The 18,849-nt window shown below is 47.6% G+C and overlaps 1 protein-coding gene across 9 annotated transcripts in view; it reads left to right on the forward strand.

The window, feature by feature from the left end:
- The window catches only part of PPP2R2B (protein phosphatase 2 regulatory subunit Bbeta), a 457,129-nt gene that overhangs the window by 402,109 nt on the left and 36,171 nt on the right, over window positions 1-18,849 (forward strand). For all 9 annotated transcript variants that reach the window (XM_078067328.1, XM_078067330.1, XM_078067329.1 and 6 more), the window contains one exon: window positions 7,817-7,981. In XM_078067328.1, coding sequence (XP_077923454.1) covers window positions 7,817-7,981 — 165 coding nt within the window. The remainder of the gene's footprint in view (window positions 1-7,816; window positions 7,982-18,849) is intronic.

Raw genomic sequence — 18,849 nt, forward strand, 5'->3', positions numbered from 1 at the left:
AAAACTATCCCTAGAGAAGGGGGCTAAGTCACGATGAATTAAAGTCCATAAACATTTATTGAACACTTACTATGTGTACTAGAAATGCCAAGATGAATAAAACTCCAACCCTGATAATATGACTCTATAATCTGAAGGGTAGATGAATCAGTCAGAGTTCAGTCAGAAGCAAAACTCTGGGGGGTGCAGTGTATGTGTGTGTGTATGTGTGTGTGTGTGTGTGTGTGTGTGTGTGTGTGTGTGTCTGTTTACAGAAAGGAGGAGAGGGAGAGAGACTGACTTATTATAATGAATTAGCCTTGCAGTTATGTGGCTGGCCAAGGTAGTCCAGGATCTATAAGGCAATCAGTTAGGAATGGAAAATCACAAGTAGGCTGGAAGAGCGTGAGGGTGATTTGAAGCTTGTCCACACATCATGGTCAGGAAGAGAGAACAATTGCAGACCCAGCAGCCTTTTGGAGTCTCTTTCTCAGGGAAGGCCTAAGCTTTCCTTTAAATATCTTCCAACCAATTAATTAAGGCCCACCTAGGATAATCTTCCTTTGATGAACTTAAAGTCAACCTATTGGGGCCTTTAATCACATCTGCAGAATTTCTTACAGCAGATCCCTTATAATAGCACTTGGATTTGTGTTTGATTGAATAAGTGGGAGAAGGGGTGTGTGTGTGTGTGTGTGTGATACACAACAGCTGCTTCCTCCCTTCTGTCCTCCAACCCTCCTGTTAGCCCACCATAACCAGAAACATCCTACAAAGGGAACACTAAGGATTCAGCCTAACCAAGTTAACATATCACAAAACCAGCAAAGCAAGTATGTGGAGGGAGAGACATGTCACCATACTAGGGAAGATGAGGCTAACAATTTTTGGAGCCTGTATTAAGTACCAGGTATGTTCTACACATCATCTATTGTAGTTTTCTTTTTTTAAAAAGATTTTATTTATTTATTTATTTATTTGACAGAGAGAGAGGGAACTCAAGCAGGGGGGAGTGGGAGAGGGAGAAGCAGGCTTCCCGGCCAAGCAGGGAGCCTGATGTGGGGCTCAATCTCAGGACCCTGGGATCATGACCTGAGCCAAAGGCAGACGCTTAACAACTGAGCCACCCAGGTGCCCCCATCTATTGTAGTTTTCTGCCTCTTTTTATAGATGAGTTGACAAGTTTAAAGGCTTTCAAGGTTATGTAACTGGTCACAGACTTGGGGACTAGAATCTCAGTCACTCTTACTCCATACTCCAGTGAAATATACTCTATCTCACCATCTCAAAGTACTCAATTAGTACTAATAATATGGATTAAGTGTTAGATATATTCAGGGTGCTATGGATGCACAGGATAGGGAGAATCATGAAGGAAAGGCTAGAATGCGTCATAAAGTAAGTAACATCCGAATTGACCTTGGAAGGAAATACTGGGTGTTTCCTAATGGTGGAATTCAAGCTCTATGTCACGTGAATAGTAAAGAGTCTGTGGGGGATGCCTGGGTGGCTCAGTTGGTTAAGCGACTGCCTTCGGCTCAGGTCATGATCCTGGAGTCCCGGGATCGAGTCCCGCATCAGGCTCCCTGCTCGGCAGGGAGTCTGCTTCTCCCTCTGACCCTCCTCCCTCTCATGCTCTCTGTCTCTCATTCTCTCTCTCTCAAATAAATAAATAAAATCTTTAAAAAAAAAAAAAAAAAAAAGAGTCTGTGGTTATGGGATTTTCAAATGCCCCTCCCCCAAATCATGAAGATCATCTCAGCCCAGTGTCTTTTGTAGCTCAGTACATACTTAGAAGCAGTAACTAATATGGCACCATGTGTCTCTTTGTCGGTCTCACATATAGAGCTTAGCAATTGGCAAACCCTCCATAAATATTTGCACATTGGCTTTTTTTAAGCTGTTAAAAGAGGGATATCCCTTAGAGTCCTCTTCAGAGATTGTCAGTGTCTTATCATCAAGTAACACATCCGTTCAGCTAACAAGATCTGGATGCTTTGTAATCAGTACTTAATATCCAAAGATTACATTCAGACTTTGGAAAGAAAAAAAAAAAAAAACACAAAGCAATTCATGTCCCCTAAAAGGAAATCCAACTCTAATGTGGTTAAGGCTATTCTCCACCTTCAGTACTGGCAGTCTGTAACTACAGTGACATGAAAAGCTTCAACTGCTCTTGAACATGGGTGTCTTTCCCAGGCAAACATAGACTCCACTCTCCAGCCTGGCCTGCAGATAGGCCTCCTGTTTGGTTTTCCTGCCCTTGATTGGCTTAGGCAGGGCTTAGAAAGGAAATGAAACAAAACAAAAACAAAAACAAAAAAAAATCTTGTCATTATCAGCAAAATCAGCACTGATAAAGACAGAAGCATGCAAGGACATCAGCTTAAAAAAGCCCACAAAACTAATGCAAAGAAAGCTATCTGTGGAAAAATAAATGGTCAGGTTTGGTTTTGGTTTTGGTTTTTGTTTTGAGAGATGGGATTATTCGTCTGCTAAAAAGCCATTTAATAACTTTCTCCATGAAATTATTTCATAATCAAAATTCTCAGAGGTTATTGGAGTAAATAGGACTATGCCCATTCAAAGGTGAAAAAATGGAAACCCAGAGAGAGAAAATGACTTTCCCATGTTCTGCGAGCAAAACAGACTTGGAATCAAAATTGAATCCCAATCTCCTGACCCAGTTTTGTTACAATCATGATACTTATCACAGTATCATCTTGAACTTTACCCATGGTGATAAGGCTCCTGGTTTCTCACCTCTCTCATAGATGGTTCTAACACTAGGAAATGACTATGTTTCTTTTTAAAAATAAGTATTTATTGTGGAGATTATTAGAATCACCTATAATCTCACCGATTAGCTTTGGTTGTATATACAGGGGGTTTACATCAAAATTTTAATATCATGCTAGCTAATTCAACTACAAGGGCTGAGAAAAACAAATAAATAATAAAAGGGAAAAAATCTTAAGTATTTATCCAGAAAGCCTTCTCCTATTCAGTCTAGGACATACACACACCTGTCCACTCACACACGTACCATTTCTCTTTCGTTTCCCTGCTTTCTTTTTCTGCTTAGCAGTTATTATAGTCTAGTATAATATATATTATATTTATCTGCCTTGCTTTGTGACCATGTGCCCTGCTAGGATATAGGCTCCACAGATCAGGGGGATTTTTGGTCTATTTTGGTCATGGCTGTATCCCCTATACCCAGAAAAGTACAGGTTCTTTGTAAACATTTGTAGATTTTCATGAAGGAATGAATGAATGAGTGAGTGGTAAAGGTAAGTTACCCTTTGTAAACTAGAGTTACTAAAGGGTAATTTACATGCTGACCTTCCACCTAATCCCTGTAAGATACTAACCACATTTCCTTCCATTCTGTATTCTCTCTCTCTCTCTGTCTCTCTCTAATTTTTTTACATGACTCTGGTCAGACTGTGTATATATTTTGTATCTAACTTCTCTCACCTAATTTTATACATATATATTATATATATATATATATAATATATATTTTATATAAATATGAAATACCTTGTCTTTTTCTGTCCTGAAATACTACTTGATTAAAAGAAAATGTTGAAATGATAACTGATAATTGAAAATTCATAGACCCACCCAGATAGAACTATTACATTTAGTATCTTGCCTTTTAGCTCATCATTTTCAGAGTGTAAGTTTTAAATGACTATGATCATGCTATAGATACAATGTTTCATGGCTTTTAACAGACTTGGAATTACATTGCAAAAACAATTTAGTGAGGTAGATCAAAATTTTCTTAATTGTTTCCCTATTTCTGTATATACAGTTTATTGTCAGTCTCCTTCTTTTATCATGTTGCAGTAGACTTTTTTTTTTTTTGGTAGAAAGCTTTTTCCAAATTGGTGATGAAGGAAATGACTTTTGAATGGCCCCCGTGCTACCCCTTAGCGTCCTGCCATTACCCTCTCCATTCCCTCACCCCACTGGTGATGTAATTTATGACTCTGGCTTCTTATTTGTTTGAAGCCAATCCCTTAAGGGGTGACCTCCCAGTGTCTTCAATTATTGTTTTAAATGATGCCTTAGGCCCTGCCTGGCACAGTGATGCCCTCAGCTTCCCTCCTTCTGCCTTCCAAGCATGGAGCTCAGCTGCCAAACTAGCTGTGCCCCCTCCTGTCCTCAGAGCTGCCTCCAGAGTCCCAGCAGAGAAGCAGATTAACCCCTTTTGTTAGCAGAGGTAATTTGTCTGGGCTCAGCATTAATAAGGAATGCCATAAGCAGTTGGGGTCAGGAAGAACAGATCTGTCAAGCCCCAGGGTTAATTTAATAGCAATCTGTTGGCTCTATGCCTTGTATATTAGCCCTGAATCCAGTGCTATGTTTTGCTTTTGCCATTTAGTTCTTTGGGACAACAGGGAAATAATTTGAATAGAGAGCTCTAAAGCATAGGGAAGAGAAAATTGACTGTCAAAATGCGTCATTCTGTTTTCAAGATAATACAGGAAGCCACGCACTGCTTATCTCTTTTCTCTTTCCCTCCCAACCTGAAGGGCAAAACCACATACGCTGAAGGTGTGCATCTCCTTTTAGAACAGAGTAAGAGGAAAGGCCTGGGTTTCTGGATGATGCAGATATGAAATACCCTGTCCCATCATCCCTATCAGCCACTGAATTTTTGGTAACTAGTCCCCTCCCACATGTTTTTAGAACTCAGCAAATCCTCCGTCAGTGAACAGTTCAAGAAATCCCATATGTTTCTGTCCCAGTCTGTGGTTCAAAAAAAGAAAAAAATAATTATCACATCATAGGACACAGGAATCCCGAGTCAGATGCTGTGTCCAAATTCTGATTCTGAAAAATGTGGCCCCCAAAGTGGTCAGTGAATTAGAATAACACAGGCTGCCCTCTGGGATTAGCCAGAGGGAGTTTCAAGAGAGCCAGAATTACTGTGGTGGGAATGGCTATTTCTGGAAGGGCCCTTCCTCAGGGGAGGGAGAGTAGCCTGTGGTCAAGAACCCAGGCTCTGAAGTCAGACAGACTGGGTTTGAATCCCAGCTCCACCCCCTGCTAGTCCCGTGACCTTGGTTACTTCACCTCAGCTACTGCTTCTTCCACTGGAGAACAGGCCTGTTAATAGTACTGACCTCATAAGGCTGAGAAGAAGGTCACATGAGACAGTGCATGGCATTCGGTAAACATTCACTGTTGGTTATTATCCTCTTGCTGTCCTTGTCATTGCAGTTATTAAAGAGAGGATTCGAGTCATCCCTGAACCCCGTAGAGTCAGACATTCTAGTCCAAAGGGTGATGCTTGGGGATGAGGGATGATGGGGAGGCTTAGAAGTCCAGCTTGAGTGGAAGGGAGGAAGCGAGGGAGTGCGGGAAGGAGGGAGCATGGATCCAGAGGAAGCAGCCCTCAGCAGAGTCCATGCGCACATCCCCGTGATGCTGTTCTGGATGCTGGGGGATGTTCCTTCCTGCTTTCATAGATATCTTTAAGCACTTCATTTTCACACGTTCTGACTTTGGGGCTTTATTTTTAGGTAAGAAAGAAATAACAGTAGACGCGGCACCTCCCCCTCCCACACAGCAAAGATCCCTTCCAGTTAAGCTTGTTTTTAGAGCTCTGCTGGTAGAGGTTGAGAAAGCTGACACCAGATTTTCTTGCCCTATTTTTAGGAAAAGAGAAACATGCTCCCTGGCACAGTAGGCTATGGAGGTTCTTTCCGGAGGGCGATGAGATCTGACAGCAACTACACACTAAGCTCTGCTCACCCCATCCCGCGCCACGGCCACCAAGCCCAGGGCAGGGGCAGGGGGCAGGGGACAGGAGAGAACATCGGAGATGCAGCCTGGGGCCTCCTGGGGGGCACAGCCTCCCGCTGCCCAGCGGGTGGTGCTAACTGCACTCATATTTGTAACTCTGGCAGCAGTTGAGTTGAAAGGTAGTATTTTGTGAATCCAGGGGACCCACATGCTCTGGAGACCCAAGTAATATTTGCATCTGGGTTGGGTGGGGGAAATTGTAGTAAAATGTGGTGTTAGTTGAGTCTCAAACTAATTTTAGAAAGCCTCGACAGGGCTTGTAAGAGATAATTGAAGGGGAAAGAGGCACAACCAAGTACGGAGCCATTACTGGGCCAGATTGCATGCTGGACTCCAGGTGATGTGCGGGAACGGATATGTCGGCGCTGCTGTGGCTAAAAATACAAGCGCGTTTACTTGTACCTCAGGTGTACTCTAAGGAGGGGACTGTGCTACTGACTTTATGAAAAGCAGAAACGGCTCCCCTCCGTCCCAGCCTAATAGCAGAGTCTGTGTCACGTTACTTCTTGTTGAATCAATGCGCTGTTTCCCAAAACAGGATAGACCAGCTCCTGGCACAGACATAAACATTTTTATTTTAATTGATACACATTTATTTCACGTATAGTATTTAAAATGTAACTAGCTCCTTAAACTCATGACTTTATGAATACTGGCTTACAGCTTAGCCAAGGCTAAGGAAACAAAGGGAGTCGATAGAAGCCAATCAGAAGGACACATGGTAAGCAGATACCAGCTGGTGATGTCTGCATGGGGCGCAGTCACAAAGGTGGCTCGAGAGTGGTGGAGTCTAGGAAAAGTGGGAACCGCTTTGGTCAGCTTTCCCATGTGACAGTGTCCATGTCACGAGGCCCGTTCCTTTGCAGGAAGTTTCAGGTCCTCAGACAGCACCTCAGCCTCAGCCAGGTGCCCCCCAACCTGCACGCAGGTCCGCTGAGCTCCGGGGTGGCACAGACCCGTTCCCTCCCACATGCCGGACGTCCTCCTGAAGGTCCTTGTGCTCACTGAGGCACCTCCATAATTCAAAGGCCCAGTGTTTCATTTCAATATACAAGGATGTGGTTTTGAAAAATAGAGTTATAATAATTCTTGATCAGGAAGGAAAATACTGAGAAAGAAAAAACAGATGATAAAACAAAGGTATATTCCATGGGAGGCTGAAACTCCCACCATACACTGGAGGGCTTTTTTTTCAGGTGCTTAAACTCCCGGCCAAGCTCTAAGGCAAATCACAGCTTATGGAGGCTTGAGGTCCTGTGTATCTTCGGTGAGAGAAATTTTGCATAATTACTTGAGAGCGCAAGTTTTGCACCTGGGAGAAAATCCTGGTGCCGCCCCTCTAGCCATGGGACATGGGCCAGGCCCCCCTCTCCACCCCTGACAAACAGGGATAAGGAAAGGACTGGTTCTAGAGCTGTTCTAAGGATTAACTGAACTAAAAGTACACCATCTGCTTGGCGCAACAATGGGCCTATTGTCAGTGCTCACTAAATAGTAGAAGCAGCCACCACTATTCTCACCAGTGTGTTATTAAAGAAGATCTCAGGGATTTCATGGGAGAGGATTCACAGCCTACCGTGGATATCATTTATCAGCCCAGGAGTCTGGGGAAAGATGCAGGTAAACTGAATCATTTAGCTGGAATGGGGCTAGCTTCTTCACCACTGTTGTCCATTGAGAAATAAAGTCTTTGCAGCTCAGCACATTCTAGTATGATAGCAAGGGCAGATAACTCTGACGGTCGATGGGACATGTTCTCTGTGTTGTGGAGGACAAAATGCTCCTAAGGGGCCAGGATGGCTGAATTCTAACAATGCCTTGGAGCCCTGGGCATCGCTGAGCCTCCCCCGCCAAGACCAGTAAGCCCCGCCTGTGTGCTCACGGGGTTACTCTGAGGATTCCCCGAGTGTGGTAAATGCTCGCAGGTTACACTAGTTCCAGGCAGCACTGCTGCTCATCACCCCTGGGGTCCTGTGCACTCGTGTCGATCCCATCCTTGACCCGCCTGTGCCAGATATCGTCGACATTAAGCCGGCCAACATGGAGGAGCTCACGGAGGTGATCACAGCGGCCGAGTTCCACCCGCATCACTGCAACAGCTTCGTGTACAGCAGCAGCAAAGGGACGATCCGGCTGTGCGACATGAGGGCGTCGGCCTTGTGTGACAGGCACAGCAAATGTGAGTAGCCAGCCGCGCACCGTGGATGGGGTGCCCGCAGTGGGCGGGCCCCGGGCCCCAGACCTGCAGGAGGGGGAGGGGAGAGCCTAGAGGACTCGGGGCCCCCTCCCCATTTGACACGCCCTGGCAGCAAAGTTCAAGTGTTGGCTGGACTCAGGAGTCCACTCCACATCTGGTGTTTTGGTACGCATGAACCTTCACGTTCCATTCCACGAATGTCTGCTTAAGGCCGTGGAATCCAGAGGTGAATGAGACGCGAGCCCGGTCACCACACCTTGTGACCCAATGCGAAGTATGTTTTAACATCACCCTGGCTACTGTGGGGAGAATGAGCCTGAGGAGTTCCCTGAAGGGAGACCAGTTTGGGGATCACTGTGATATGCTGGCAGGGGGTCAGGGGGATGAGCATGGCCTGGACGGGTGCTGCCATGCAGGTGGAGAGGGGCTGGTGGCTTCTGGACAGATCTTGGCGGTTAACAGGGCCTCCTGGACCGTGTGAGAGGCTGAGAGTATGCAGGCAATCACGAATGGCAGCTGGGGATGGTGACTAGGTTAATCACACTCTACTGCATATTTAAAAGTTGCTACGAGAGTACATCTTAAAAGTTCTCTTTGCCAGAAAAAGAATTTGTAACTCTCTGCGGTGATGAATGTTAACTAGGCTTACTGGTGATTATTTTTCGATGTAAATATACATCAAATCATTATGTCGTATACCTGAAACTAATATAAGTGTCATGTTTCGATTATATATCAATTAAAAAAAAAAAAACCTGTGGGAAGGGGTTAGCACCTTCCTGGAGAGGGTATGGCTTTGGGAACCAGAACTCTGGAAGTCCCAGTGGCCCTAGTGGGCACCAGGGAAAAGCTTCAGAGTAAGGGGATGGTTTAGATAAGGAGCAGCCAGACTCAGGCCACGGTCATGCTGGTTTTCAAGGCATTGATGGAGAGAAGTAGCTCCCAACTAGTGGGGACTGAATGATTAGAAGCCAAAGGCTGTAAGACCCCTGTGAGCAAGTGAAGCCTGCTGGCACCGACAGTGAGTGCCGTGGTGGACCGGATGGGCCTGGAACTTTCTAGAAAAGAAACTGCTCCCAGAGAAGAAGTGCCTGAAGGCAGTGATAATCCATGTCTAGTGTCAGACTAAGTAACATGCAGCTGCCAAGATGTTTAGGGGGGGCCAGAGCTCTTTTTATCCCCCATCACCTTCTGCTCGGTGCTTTTTAGCCTATACAGTTGGCTGGGGAGACCCAGAAATTAAAACTTTGTCTCCCACAGTCCGTTTCCAATTTCAATCCCTGTCTGACATGACTGATAGGATGACTGTGTTGGTGTATGGCCAGGAAAGAGGTGAATGTCTGCGTCATTTTGATCATTTTTGCTTGCTCTTTTGGCATGAAAAGTATTGCACAAGGGAGCTGGTGTGTAGAGTGTGGTGGTGTGTAGACTGTGGGTTCTGGAGCCGCGCAGACCCAGGTCAGGGCCAGGCTTCACCCCTTCTCAGCTGCCTGACTTTGTCCAACTATCTCTAACCTTTCTGAGCCTGTTTTCTCATATGCAAAATGGGTGAAACAGTAACTTCCATCGCATGAGTTTGTCACGGGGCCTAGGTGAGAGAACTATTAACAATTGTGTATTCTATGCTTACAGCGGATTTCAATTCAGATTATCTACACTTCACATGCTCAGTAGCCACATGCGGCTCATAGCTATCATATCAGTACCGATTTAGGACACTTCCATCACGGCAGGAAGTTCTATTGGAGAGTGCCTATCTAGACTTTTAGCTCTTTGGACCTATTCTGTCTTGTTCATGGCTATTTCCCCAGCACCTAGACCAGGGCCTGGCACTTGATCGATGATTAATAAACATTTGCTCCCGTGGGTGTTGGCACTGATCTTTGAACAGTACTTAACTTACATAAGCCGGCAAGAGGAAACATGTTCAAGGCAGAAGGATCAGCATGTGCAAAGGCGCTGAGGCACGAAAGATCATAACGCATGCCAAACTGCAGGGTGAGTGATAAGGCTGGTACGTAGGGAATGACTTGGAGAAGGAAGTGAGCTGAAGCTCAGGAGGGATGCTGGAGCCCGATCATATGGCCATCATGAAGAACTTGAATGTTTTCTCGAAGTCGGTGAACAGCCACTGACGTAACCAGGGGAGTGATGTGATCAGGATTTCTCCCGGTCAGAGGTTGGGTTCTAAGTGGGAGAAAAAAGAGACAAGGAAACAAGTTAGGAAGATATTCTAATGTAGACAGGGGTTTCTAACAGCAGCAGTATTGAATTTAGGGCACATAGTTCTTAGGGGAAGTTTGCTGTCCTATGTACTGTAGGATGTTTAGCGGCATCCCTGGACTCTCCCCACTGGTTGTAAGTGGCCAAAGCAAGCTGGGACAACCAAAACTATCTCCTGATGTGTAATACTGCGGGTTGGGGAGGAGAAAATTGCTTCTGGTTGAGAACTACATATCTAGACTAAAATTCCTTGTTAGTCCTTCAGCATGATTTTCTTGTATCTGTGATGTGTCTTTTACTATTGAGAACTCTGAGGGGTCCATTGCAAAGGGAAGTCATCTCCTACATTGGATGCATTTAAAATTTGGTTCATGACCTAAGATGTACCCAGGGAACATTTCAGGAACGGTGTGTAAGGCAGTGTGTTAACACCCAAATGAGTGGTAGAGATGGGTTTGGGATGTTCAGGGGAGGGTGGGACATTTGGGATAGACATCACGGGGAAAGCAGAGGCTGAGTAGTCCTGTTGAACACACGTAGGATCTGGTTAGGTGGGAAAGAGGGGGGGAGGTTGTGTTCTGGGCAGTGCACACAGAATGGGCAAAAGCCTGAAGCTAGGAAGTTACATAGAACCTTCAAAGAATCAGGTTTGGGGAAACAAATATCAAAGAAAGAGGTGAAAGAGGGATGATGGTTCGTATCAAGTTGGTCCTTGAAGATCAAAGTCAAACGTGTATGCCTTCATGTATTCATTCATTCATGCATGCATTTGTTCATTCATTCATTGAGTACCGACTCCATACTCAGAGTCTGGCTCCTGTGGCAGCCAATACTTCTTAAGCTTTCCCCCCGAGTACATACAGCGCGCAGGTCAGGCCGGGAGCCTGGCTGCAGTGGAAGAAGGGCATCCAGCAGCAGTCCAACCTCGCCCGTGGGCCCTGAGTGGCCCCGCCCACCCACACAGACAGAACAGCAGAGGCCAGAGATCCTGGGGGAGGTGCCAACCAACCACAGATTTTCTTTGAAGTCTTATTTTTCTATCCTGAAATTTCACGTGAATTTGCATTGTACTCCCATAAAATGTCTATTTTAGGTTTGATAATTACATTTCTACCCCACTCCCAGATTTCAAGCAAAATTGATGTTCCCAAAAGATTCAGTGTATATCCCATGGTTTTCTGTACTGCCTGGTGCATCCCCATATCTTCAGATATGTACGTGTGGCCCAGTTTGAGAAACACAGTCCCTAGTATGTGGAGAGTGATTTGAGATCATTTGGCTGAAGAACAGAAAGATAGAATTTATGTTTTATGGAAGATGAACACGGTGGTGGTGGGAAGAAAGGAGAATTAGAACATTTTGCTTTCATCTCAATACAAAGGAAATTCATAGCCTATGTAAGGATGTGGCTATGGAGATCAGAAGGAAGAGAAGTGGAAAAGGAACATTTGTTAAAAAATAACCATGGGTGACGACGTAAGCAGTATCAGAGGTTGGCATTCGTCGCACATGGATACTAGTTGTTCATTGTCCTTCCCCTCTAGACCACAAACCCTCTGAGGATAAGAACTAAATCTGTTTACTCGCATCACATTGCCAACTTCTGGCACATAAGTAGGTACTCAGTAAATACTTCTTCAATAAATGCATTAATGCCTGAGGGTTGACATAAATGGTGTGTGGAACAGGGACTGGTGAGAAGCCACACTGGGACAGAGTAGAGGGTTGGGATTCAGTGGGGGACACGCTCTGTGTGGGGTGACATGAGCTACCTCGGGGGACAGGCCTCTCTGGTGAGTGAAGGCAGAACCGGCCGGTAGGGCCGCTGACCCCCAGTGGATGCGGGAGATGGCAGGAGGGGCCCCGGTGTCCTCACAGCCCAGTGGGGCTGACACGAGCCTGGGCTTTGGAGTCAGACCCGGATATTGAGGAATAAACTCACTGGGAGGTTTGATGACCCCTGAACCCTGAAGGGTGGGAAAAGGACAAGGCCTTAGAAATCCCAGAGCTATAAATGTTTCGAGCAGAAGCTTTGGAATCAGAGCTCCATTCCGACATTCAATTACTATGTGACCTCAGGCAAGTTATTTAATCCTTCTGAGCCCCACGTTCCTCATTTGAGAGTAGAAAGCATGAGGACGGCCTCATCAGGCTGGTTGTTCACGAGAAGTAAATGTCATCATGTGTGTAAGAACGTGGCGTCTGCGGGGCATGCAGGAGGCAGTAAGGGGCACAGACGACCCGACTCCCCCGTTCCAGGCATGCAGCTGGGCCACAGTGCTAAAGCCTCAAACCTTTTTTCAGATATATGAAGCCCCATTAGTCATTTGTTTAAGTAGTTTTTGTTGAGCACATACTATATACACCAGGTATTTTACCAGACTGGAGACACAATGGTGAGTGAAACCATGCCTGGTTTCCTCCCTCTTAGAGCTTCCTGTCTTTGTTAGTGAGGGTTCTGCAGACAAACAGAACCAATAGAAGGTAGATAATAGGTAGGTAGTAGGTAGGTAGGTAGGTAGGTAGGTAGGCAGATAGATAGGTAGATAGATAGATAAGATAGGTAGATAGATACCTCATATATACATATACGTGTATGCGTATGAGAGATTTATCAGAAGTATGTGGCTTAGGGGGGCGGGGGGCGCCTGGGTGGCTCAGTCGGTTAAGCGTCTGCCTTCGGCTCAGGTCATGATCCCAGGGTCCTGGGATCGAGCCCCGCATCGGGCTCCCTGCTCAGCGGGGAGTCTGCTTCTCCCTCTCCCACCCCACCCCCCGCTTGTGTTTCCTCTCTCGCTGTGTCTCTGTCAAATAAGTAAATAAAAATCTTTAAAAAAATAAAAAAAGAAGAAGTATTTGGCTTATGGGATTACAGAGGTCCACAAGTCCCAAGATCCACAGTGGTCCAGCAGGAGACCCACAAGAACCAGTGGTATATTTCCAGTCCAAGTCCACAGACCCAGGAAAGCTGATGGTATAGTTTTAGTTCAAAGACCAGCAGGCCTGTGACCCAAGAAGAACCAGTGTTTTCAGTTCAAGTGCGAAGCCAGGAAAAAATGAATGCCCCAGGTCAAAGGAGTCAGGCAGAAGAATTCCCTCTTATTTGGGGAGGGTCGTCAGCCTTTTGTTCTGTTCAGACCTTCAACTGATTGGATGAGACCCACTCACATTAGGGAGGACAATCTGCTTTACCCGGTCTATCAATTTAAATGTTAAAGCCATCCAAAAACACTTTCACAGAAACACCTAGAATAATGATTGACCAAATATCTGGGGCACCCCAGGGCCCAGTCAGGCTGATACATAAAATTAACCTTCACACGAAGGAAGAAAGATCCATTCATCAGGGAATGACAAACAGATAGGACATTGCAACTGTCAAAAGTAGTATGAAAGAGAGGCCCATGGTGCTAGGAGGGCATGAGACAAGGAGCCTACACCCCAGGCCGTAACCTCCGAGCTGTGACCTGACCCCTGAGAAGTTCCCTGCGAGAGAACAGGGAAGAGTTATCAGGCCCATAGAAGCAGGAGGCTTGCTCAGCCACACACCCAGGGTCCCCCAGGGACTGCTACTCCCTGCAGCCTGGGCCACCCAGCCCTAGAGAGGCAGAGCCTGGGGACAGTCCCCAGAGCGGCCTGGGAGCTAGCTAGCGGCTTGTGGGCCTCTGCTGCAGCCCTGCCTCCCCACGCTCCACCCCAACACTGACAGCAGCAGGGCTCTGAGCTGCCAGCCGCCAGCCTCCTAATCTAATGAAGAAGTGAACAAAATTCATTTTCCTGACTCGTCCGAAGTGCCGACCTTCTTCAGTGCACTCCCCGTCTTTGTTCGGCTGCGGCGGCCGCGGCGGCCCTGGCTCCTGCCGGCCGGGAAAACGAGCTCTGTCTGACCTCTCGCCTGACATTTCATATTGATTTTCTCCATCCTCTTCAAACGCCAGCCTCCAGCCGACGACGGCTCAGCCAAGGTGTGTGAACGGAATTGAGACAGTTCATCAGAGTTCAGAATGAAAAGCAACATTGGCTTTCGGAGACGAGCTCTGAGAAAGAGAGTATTTAATAACCATCGGTGTTTAATCAAAATGCCGAGGAGATCCGTGTGATCAGAGCTGCATATATTAATTTCCATATGGCCCTCACTCTGCACACTCAGCAGGGGTTGGAAGGGATGATTCGCTCCCAGACTCTGTTTTTTCCTAGCCCTTCTGGCGGTAGTGACAAGGGGTTGCATTTGCAGTTTGAGATTTTAATGCCTGAAACAATAGGGTGTGGACGGCAGTACCAGTCAGCTGGGCTGAACCATGCTTTTCCTTCTCGATGCATGACTGTTGGCAGGTGAAGGGAGAAACTGGCCAGGTGGGACGAATGACAACCTAGGAAATGAAAGAGAAATGACATCTGAACTCCTTCTCAGTACACTGCGTGAATCTGGTCCCTGCCCACCTGTCCGACCTCAGCTCCCCACAGTCTGGCCACACGGGCCTGCTTCCTGCACCTCTAACACACCCAGGCCTTTCCTGCCTCGGGACCTTTGCACAGCCTATGCCTCTGTCTAGAATGCTCTCACGGCATGTTCCCACTTGTCTGGACTGTTCTCATTTTTTTAGGTCTCTGGGAAAATCTCACCTCCTCAGAGAGGACTTTCCTTTTTACCTCATTTGTACTCTATGTGTATATCTCATCACCCTGTTTTATTTCTTTAGTTTTTCATAGCATTCATCTCTAGATGTTTGCTTTTCCTTTTCTGTCCCCCCAACTAGAATGTAATCTGCATGAGGGCAGGGACTGTATCTTACCAGCCGCTGAATTACCAATACTTAGTGTAGTGCCGGCTACAATAGGGCTTCACTGAACATCTGTGGCAGAAAGGCAGGCAGATGGGAAAAGACAGGTGAAAGAGGGTAGATTCGTTTACTAGAGTTCCTGTAGCAAAGTACCACAAACTGGGTGGCTTAAACCCCCAAACCTAATTATCTCTAGTTCTGGTACCAGAAGTCCTATATCAGAGCATTAACAGAGTTTACTGCCTTTTTTTTTTTTTTTGAGATTTTATTTATTTGAGAGAGAGAGAGAGAACACAAGCTGGGGAAGAGGCAGAGGGAGGGAAAAGCAGACTCCCTGCTGAGCAGGGAGCCCGACAGGGGACTCAATCCCAGGATCCTGGGATCATGACCTGAGCTGAAGGCAGACGCCTAACGACTGAGCCACCCAGGCGCCCCTAGAGTTCACTTCTTCTGAGTGCTGTGCAGAAAGGATCTATTCTAGGCCGTGGCTTACTGATGACTGTCTTCTCCCTGTGTCCTCACATCATTTTTGCTTGGCATGTGTCTGTCTAAAACTCCCCTTCTGCTAAGGATACCAGTAGTATTGGATTAGGGTCCACCCTAGTGATGTTATTTAATTACCTCTTCAAAGGCCCTGTGCCCAAATACAGTTACATTCTGACATACTGGGAGTTAGGGCTTCAACATAAGAATTCAGGCAGCGAGGGACACAATTGAGCGCCTAACAGAAGACATGAACATAATCGGGAGTACGGGCAGTGGTAGGTGTGGATCCCAGGCTCAGTTGCTGTGATGGAGAAAAGAGGCAGGCGAAATCCTCAAATGGAAATGGAGAAGGGGGGGTGGGGTCCTGAAAGACACTAGAGATTGAACTTGCCAACAATCTGTGGATGCGGTTCGAGATGGAGCAAGTGGGCGGTGATTAGGATCAATGTGAAGGTGGGCCACAGGTACAGACCCACCAGGAATGCAGCAACGTGAGGAGAGTAGGGGTGGACAGAGGCTGGAAGGCAGGGATGAGGTCAGAATCCTGAGATGCAGCCACCTTGCGTGTCTTCCACATCCCCCCAGGGCTGTATTTGTACTTCTCTGATTTGACGTCCGTGGATAACAGGAGAGCCCTGCGGGGATGCCTTCACTGCAGAATGGAAACAGAGGGCTCTCTCCACATGCACCCTCAGACAGCACCTGTCTTAGGTACTGGGATAGGCGGGGCCGTGCACAGCCCAGCAGGATGTTCCTTGTCTTCATCCATTTAAGCTGCTGTGATAGAATACAGACTGGGGGGCTGGAACACCCCACATTTATGTCTCTCAGTTCTGGAGGCTGCGAGTCCAAGATCAAGGCCCCAGCAGATTCAGTGTCTGGTGGGGACCTACCTCCTGGTTCAGAGACAGCTGTCACCGTGCTGTGTCCTCACATGGTGGGAGGGGTGAGGGAACTCTCTGGGACTCTGTTTTATAAAGGCACTGTTCCCATGCGTGAGGATGGGAACTCGAGACCTAGTCACCTCCCCAAGGCCCCACTTACATACCATCGCACTGGGGAGGAGGAGTCAACATGTGAATTTGGCACGGGGGACACAAACATTCAGTCCGTAGCTTTCCCTGTGAGCACGGGCCAGAACAGTGTTGCTTTGTTCCGTGCCTTCTTCCAGACTAAACTGACAGTAGCGCGTGAGCTCCGACACAGCGCCGGCGTCAGGGAGGGAAGTCAGTCTGGTGTCCACTGTTAGTCTGCGCCCATGGCCTAACTGGGTGACCTGGAACGGGTTACTTAACCTCTCTGTGCCGCCGTTTCCTTGTCTATAAAATAGGACCGGGGGAATGCATGCCTTCTAGGATGCTCATGAGGCTGACAGGAGAGAGCACCGTGAAGCCTTAGAACAGCGCCCAGCCCATGTGAGCCCCATGTCAGATGCGGTTCGGATGCTGGTGCTTTCCTGCTTCCCTTCCACGCGTGTCTTTTAAGAGTGGGAAAAGGAACAGTGGCAGCAACAGCCGTCGATGGAGTAATGTCAGGGGCCACTACCTCAGCTGACTTCTAGAACATGTTATGACGTCCAGGAAGTAAGCCAAGGTGCGGGCTCACTCAGACCCCCTGACAGCCTTGTGAGGTGCATACCATCATGAGTCACATTTTACAGATGACCAAGAGGGGAGATGATACTCTGATGGCCACCAAATGTTCTTCTTGTGACAGAACACCAAACGCTCCCCAGAGACAGAGCTGGGGTTTGAGCCAGACCTGTACCCCTTAACCAGGACACCAGCAATCACTTACTCAGCTACGATTTATTCAACACTTAGTCACTCCTGTCTTGACGGAGCTCATATGCCAGTGGGGGACGGGGAGGGGGGCAGGAAACATGCCAGTGTACAAATGAATGCGTTCATTTCACCCAGTGACAAAAGCTGTAGGATTAAACAGGATTAAGGAGTACCTGGGTGGAGGTATTTGCATACGGTGTTGGGGCAAAGCCTTTGAACTGAGACTTGAATTGTCAGAAGCAGACAAACAGAGATAACATCGAAGTATGAAGGCCCTCACAGGTGAACAACCTTGTGTGTTGGAAGAACAGAAGAAATAACAATGGATGGAGGCTGGTGGGCCGAGCCGCGGAGCAGAGGATGAGGCAGAAAAGGCAGGTGGAGGCCAGAGGAGGTCGTCTGGTAGACCAGGCGGAACAGCTCGATTCTGTTTAAAGTGAGGTGGAAGCCAGTAGACGGTTCCAAGCAGAGAAGTGTCTAGTACTCTGTTTATAGCCATAAAAGAGTTCTCAAAGAAAAGGGAGTGGCAAGCCTGGAAGCAGAGAGACCAGTTAGCAGGCTCTCACCTCAGCCTAAACAAAACATGACAGTGACTCTGACCAGGGTGGGGGCACACAAGGGGTGGTAAGTGGACAGACAGATACAGAATCTCCTGAGGAGGCAGAACTCAGAGGAGCCGCTGAGAGGCCGGCATGGAGAGGTTTAGAAAGAGATGAGCCTGGGGCGCCTGGGTGGCTCAGTCGTTAAGCGTCTGCCTTCGGCTCAGGTCATGATCCCAGGGTCCTGGGATCGAGCCCCGCATCGGGCTCCCTGCTCAGTGGGAAGCCTGCTTCTCCCTCTCCCACTCCCCCTGCTTGTGTTCCCTCTCTCCTGTCTCTCTCTCTGTCAAATAAATAAATAAAATCTTTAAAAAAAAAAAAAAAGAGATGAGCCTAAAATAACTCATAGGTTTTGGTCTGGAGCAACAGAGGGCATGGTGGTGATGTACAGAGAGACTGAGGAGACTGAGGCAGGAATGGGTTGATGTGGAAAGACCAAGCATTGTCTTTGGGATGTGCCAGCTTGAGGTGTCTCTGACCCGCCCGTGTAGGGAAGTCTGCAACACGTGGACACGTGAGTGTGGACGTCAGGAGAGAGGTGTGGGCTGAAGAGAGAATTTAGGAGTCATGAGCCGCTAGGATATTTAAAGCCCTGGGATGGGGTGAAGTGGCTTAGGGGAGAGGGTATCAGTGGGGAGGAGCGGACAGTCTAGGAAAGAGGCCTAGGGCAGAGCAGCATTCACCAGTGGGGCGGGGGAGGGCGGGGAGGCGGTCTTTGACAGGAGGCTGAGTATGAGCCACCTGAGAAGTAAGAGGAAAACGGGGGCTGGGGGAGAGAGAGGGGTGGGGAGCAGTGGTGTGTAAGCCAAGAGAGGAGAGAAGGCCAGGGTGAGGGGCCAGGGCTGTTGTGGGCAGCAGGGACGGAGGACTCTGCAGCACCAGGCCCCTTCCCGGGTGCACCAGTGAGTTGCTGCATAGAGTCATTCTCTTTCAGCCACCAGGCCCTTCTGCACTGGCAGCTCAAGATGTGACCACCG

The sequence above is a fragment of the Halichoerus grypus genome, chromosome 2 (assembly GCF_964656455.1).
Source record: "Halichoerus grypus chromosome 2, mHalGry1.hap1.1, whole genome shotgun sequence".
NCBI classification, from domain to species: domain Eukaryota; kingdom Metazoa; phylum Chordata; class Mammalia; order Carnivora; family Phocidae; genus Halichoerus; species Halichoerus grypus.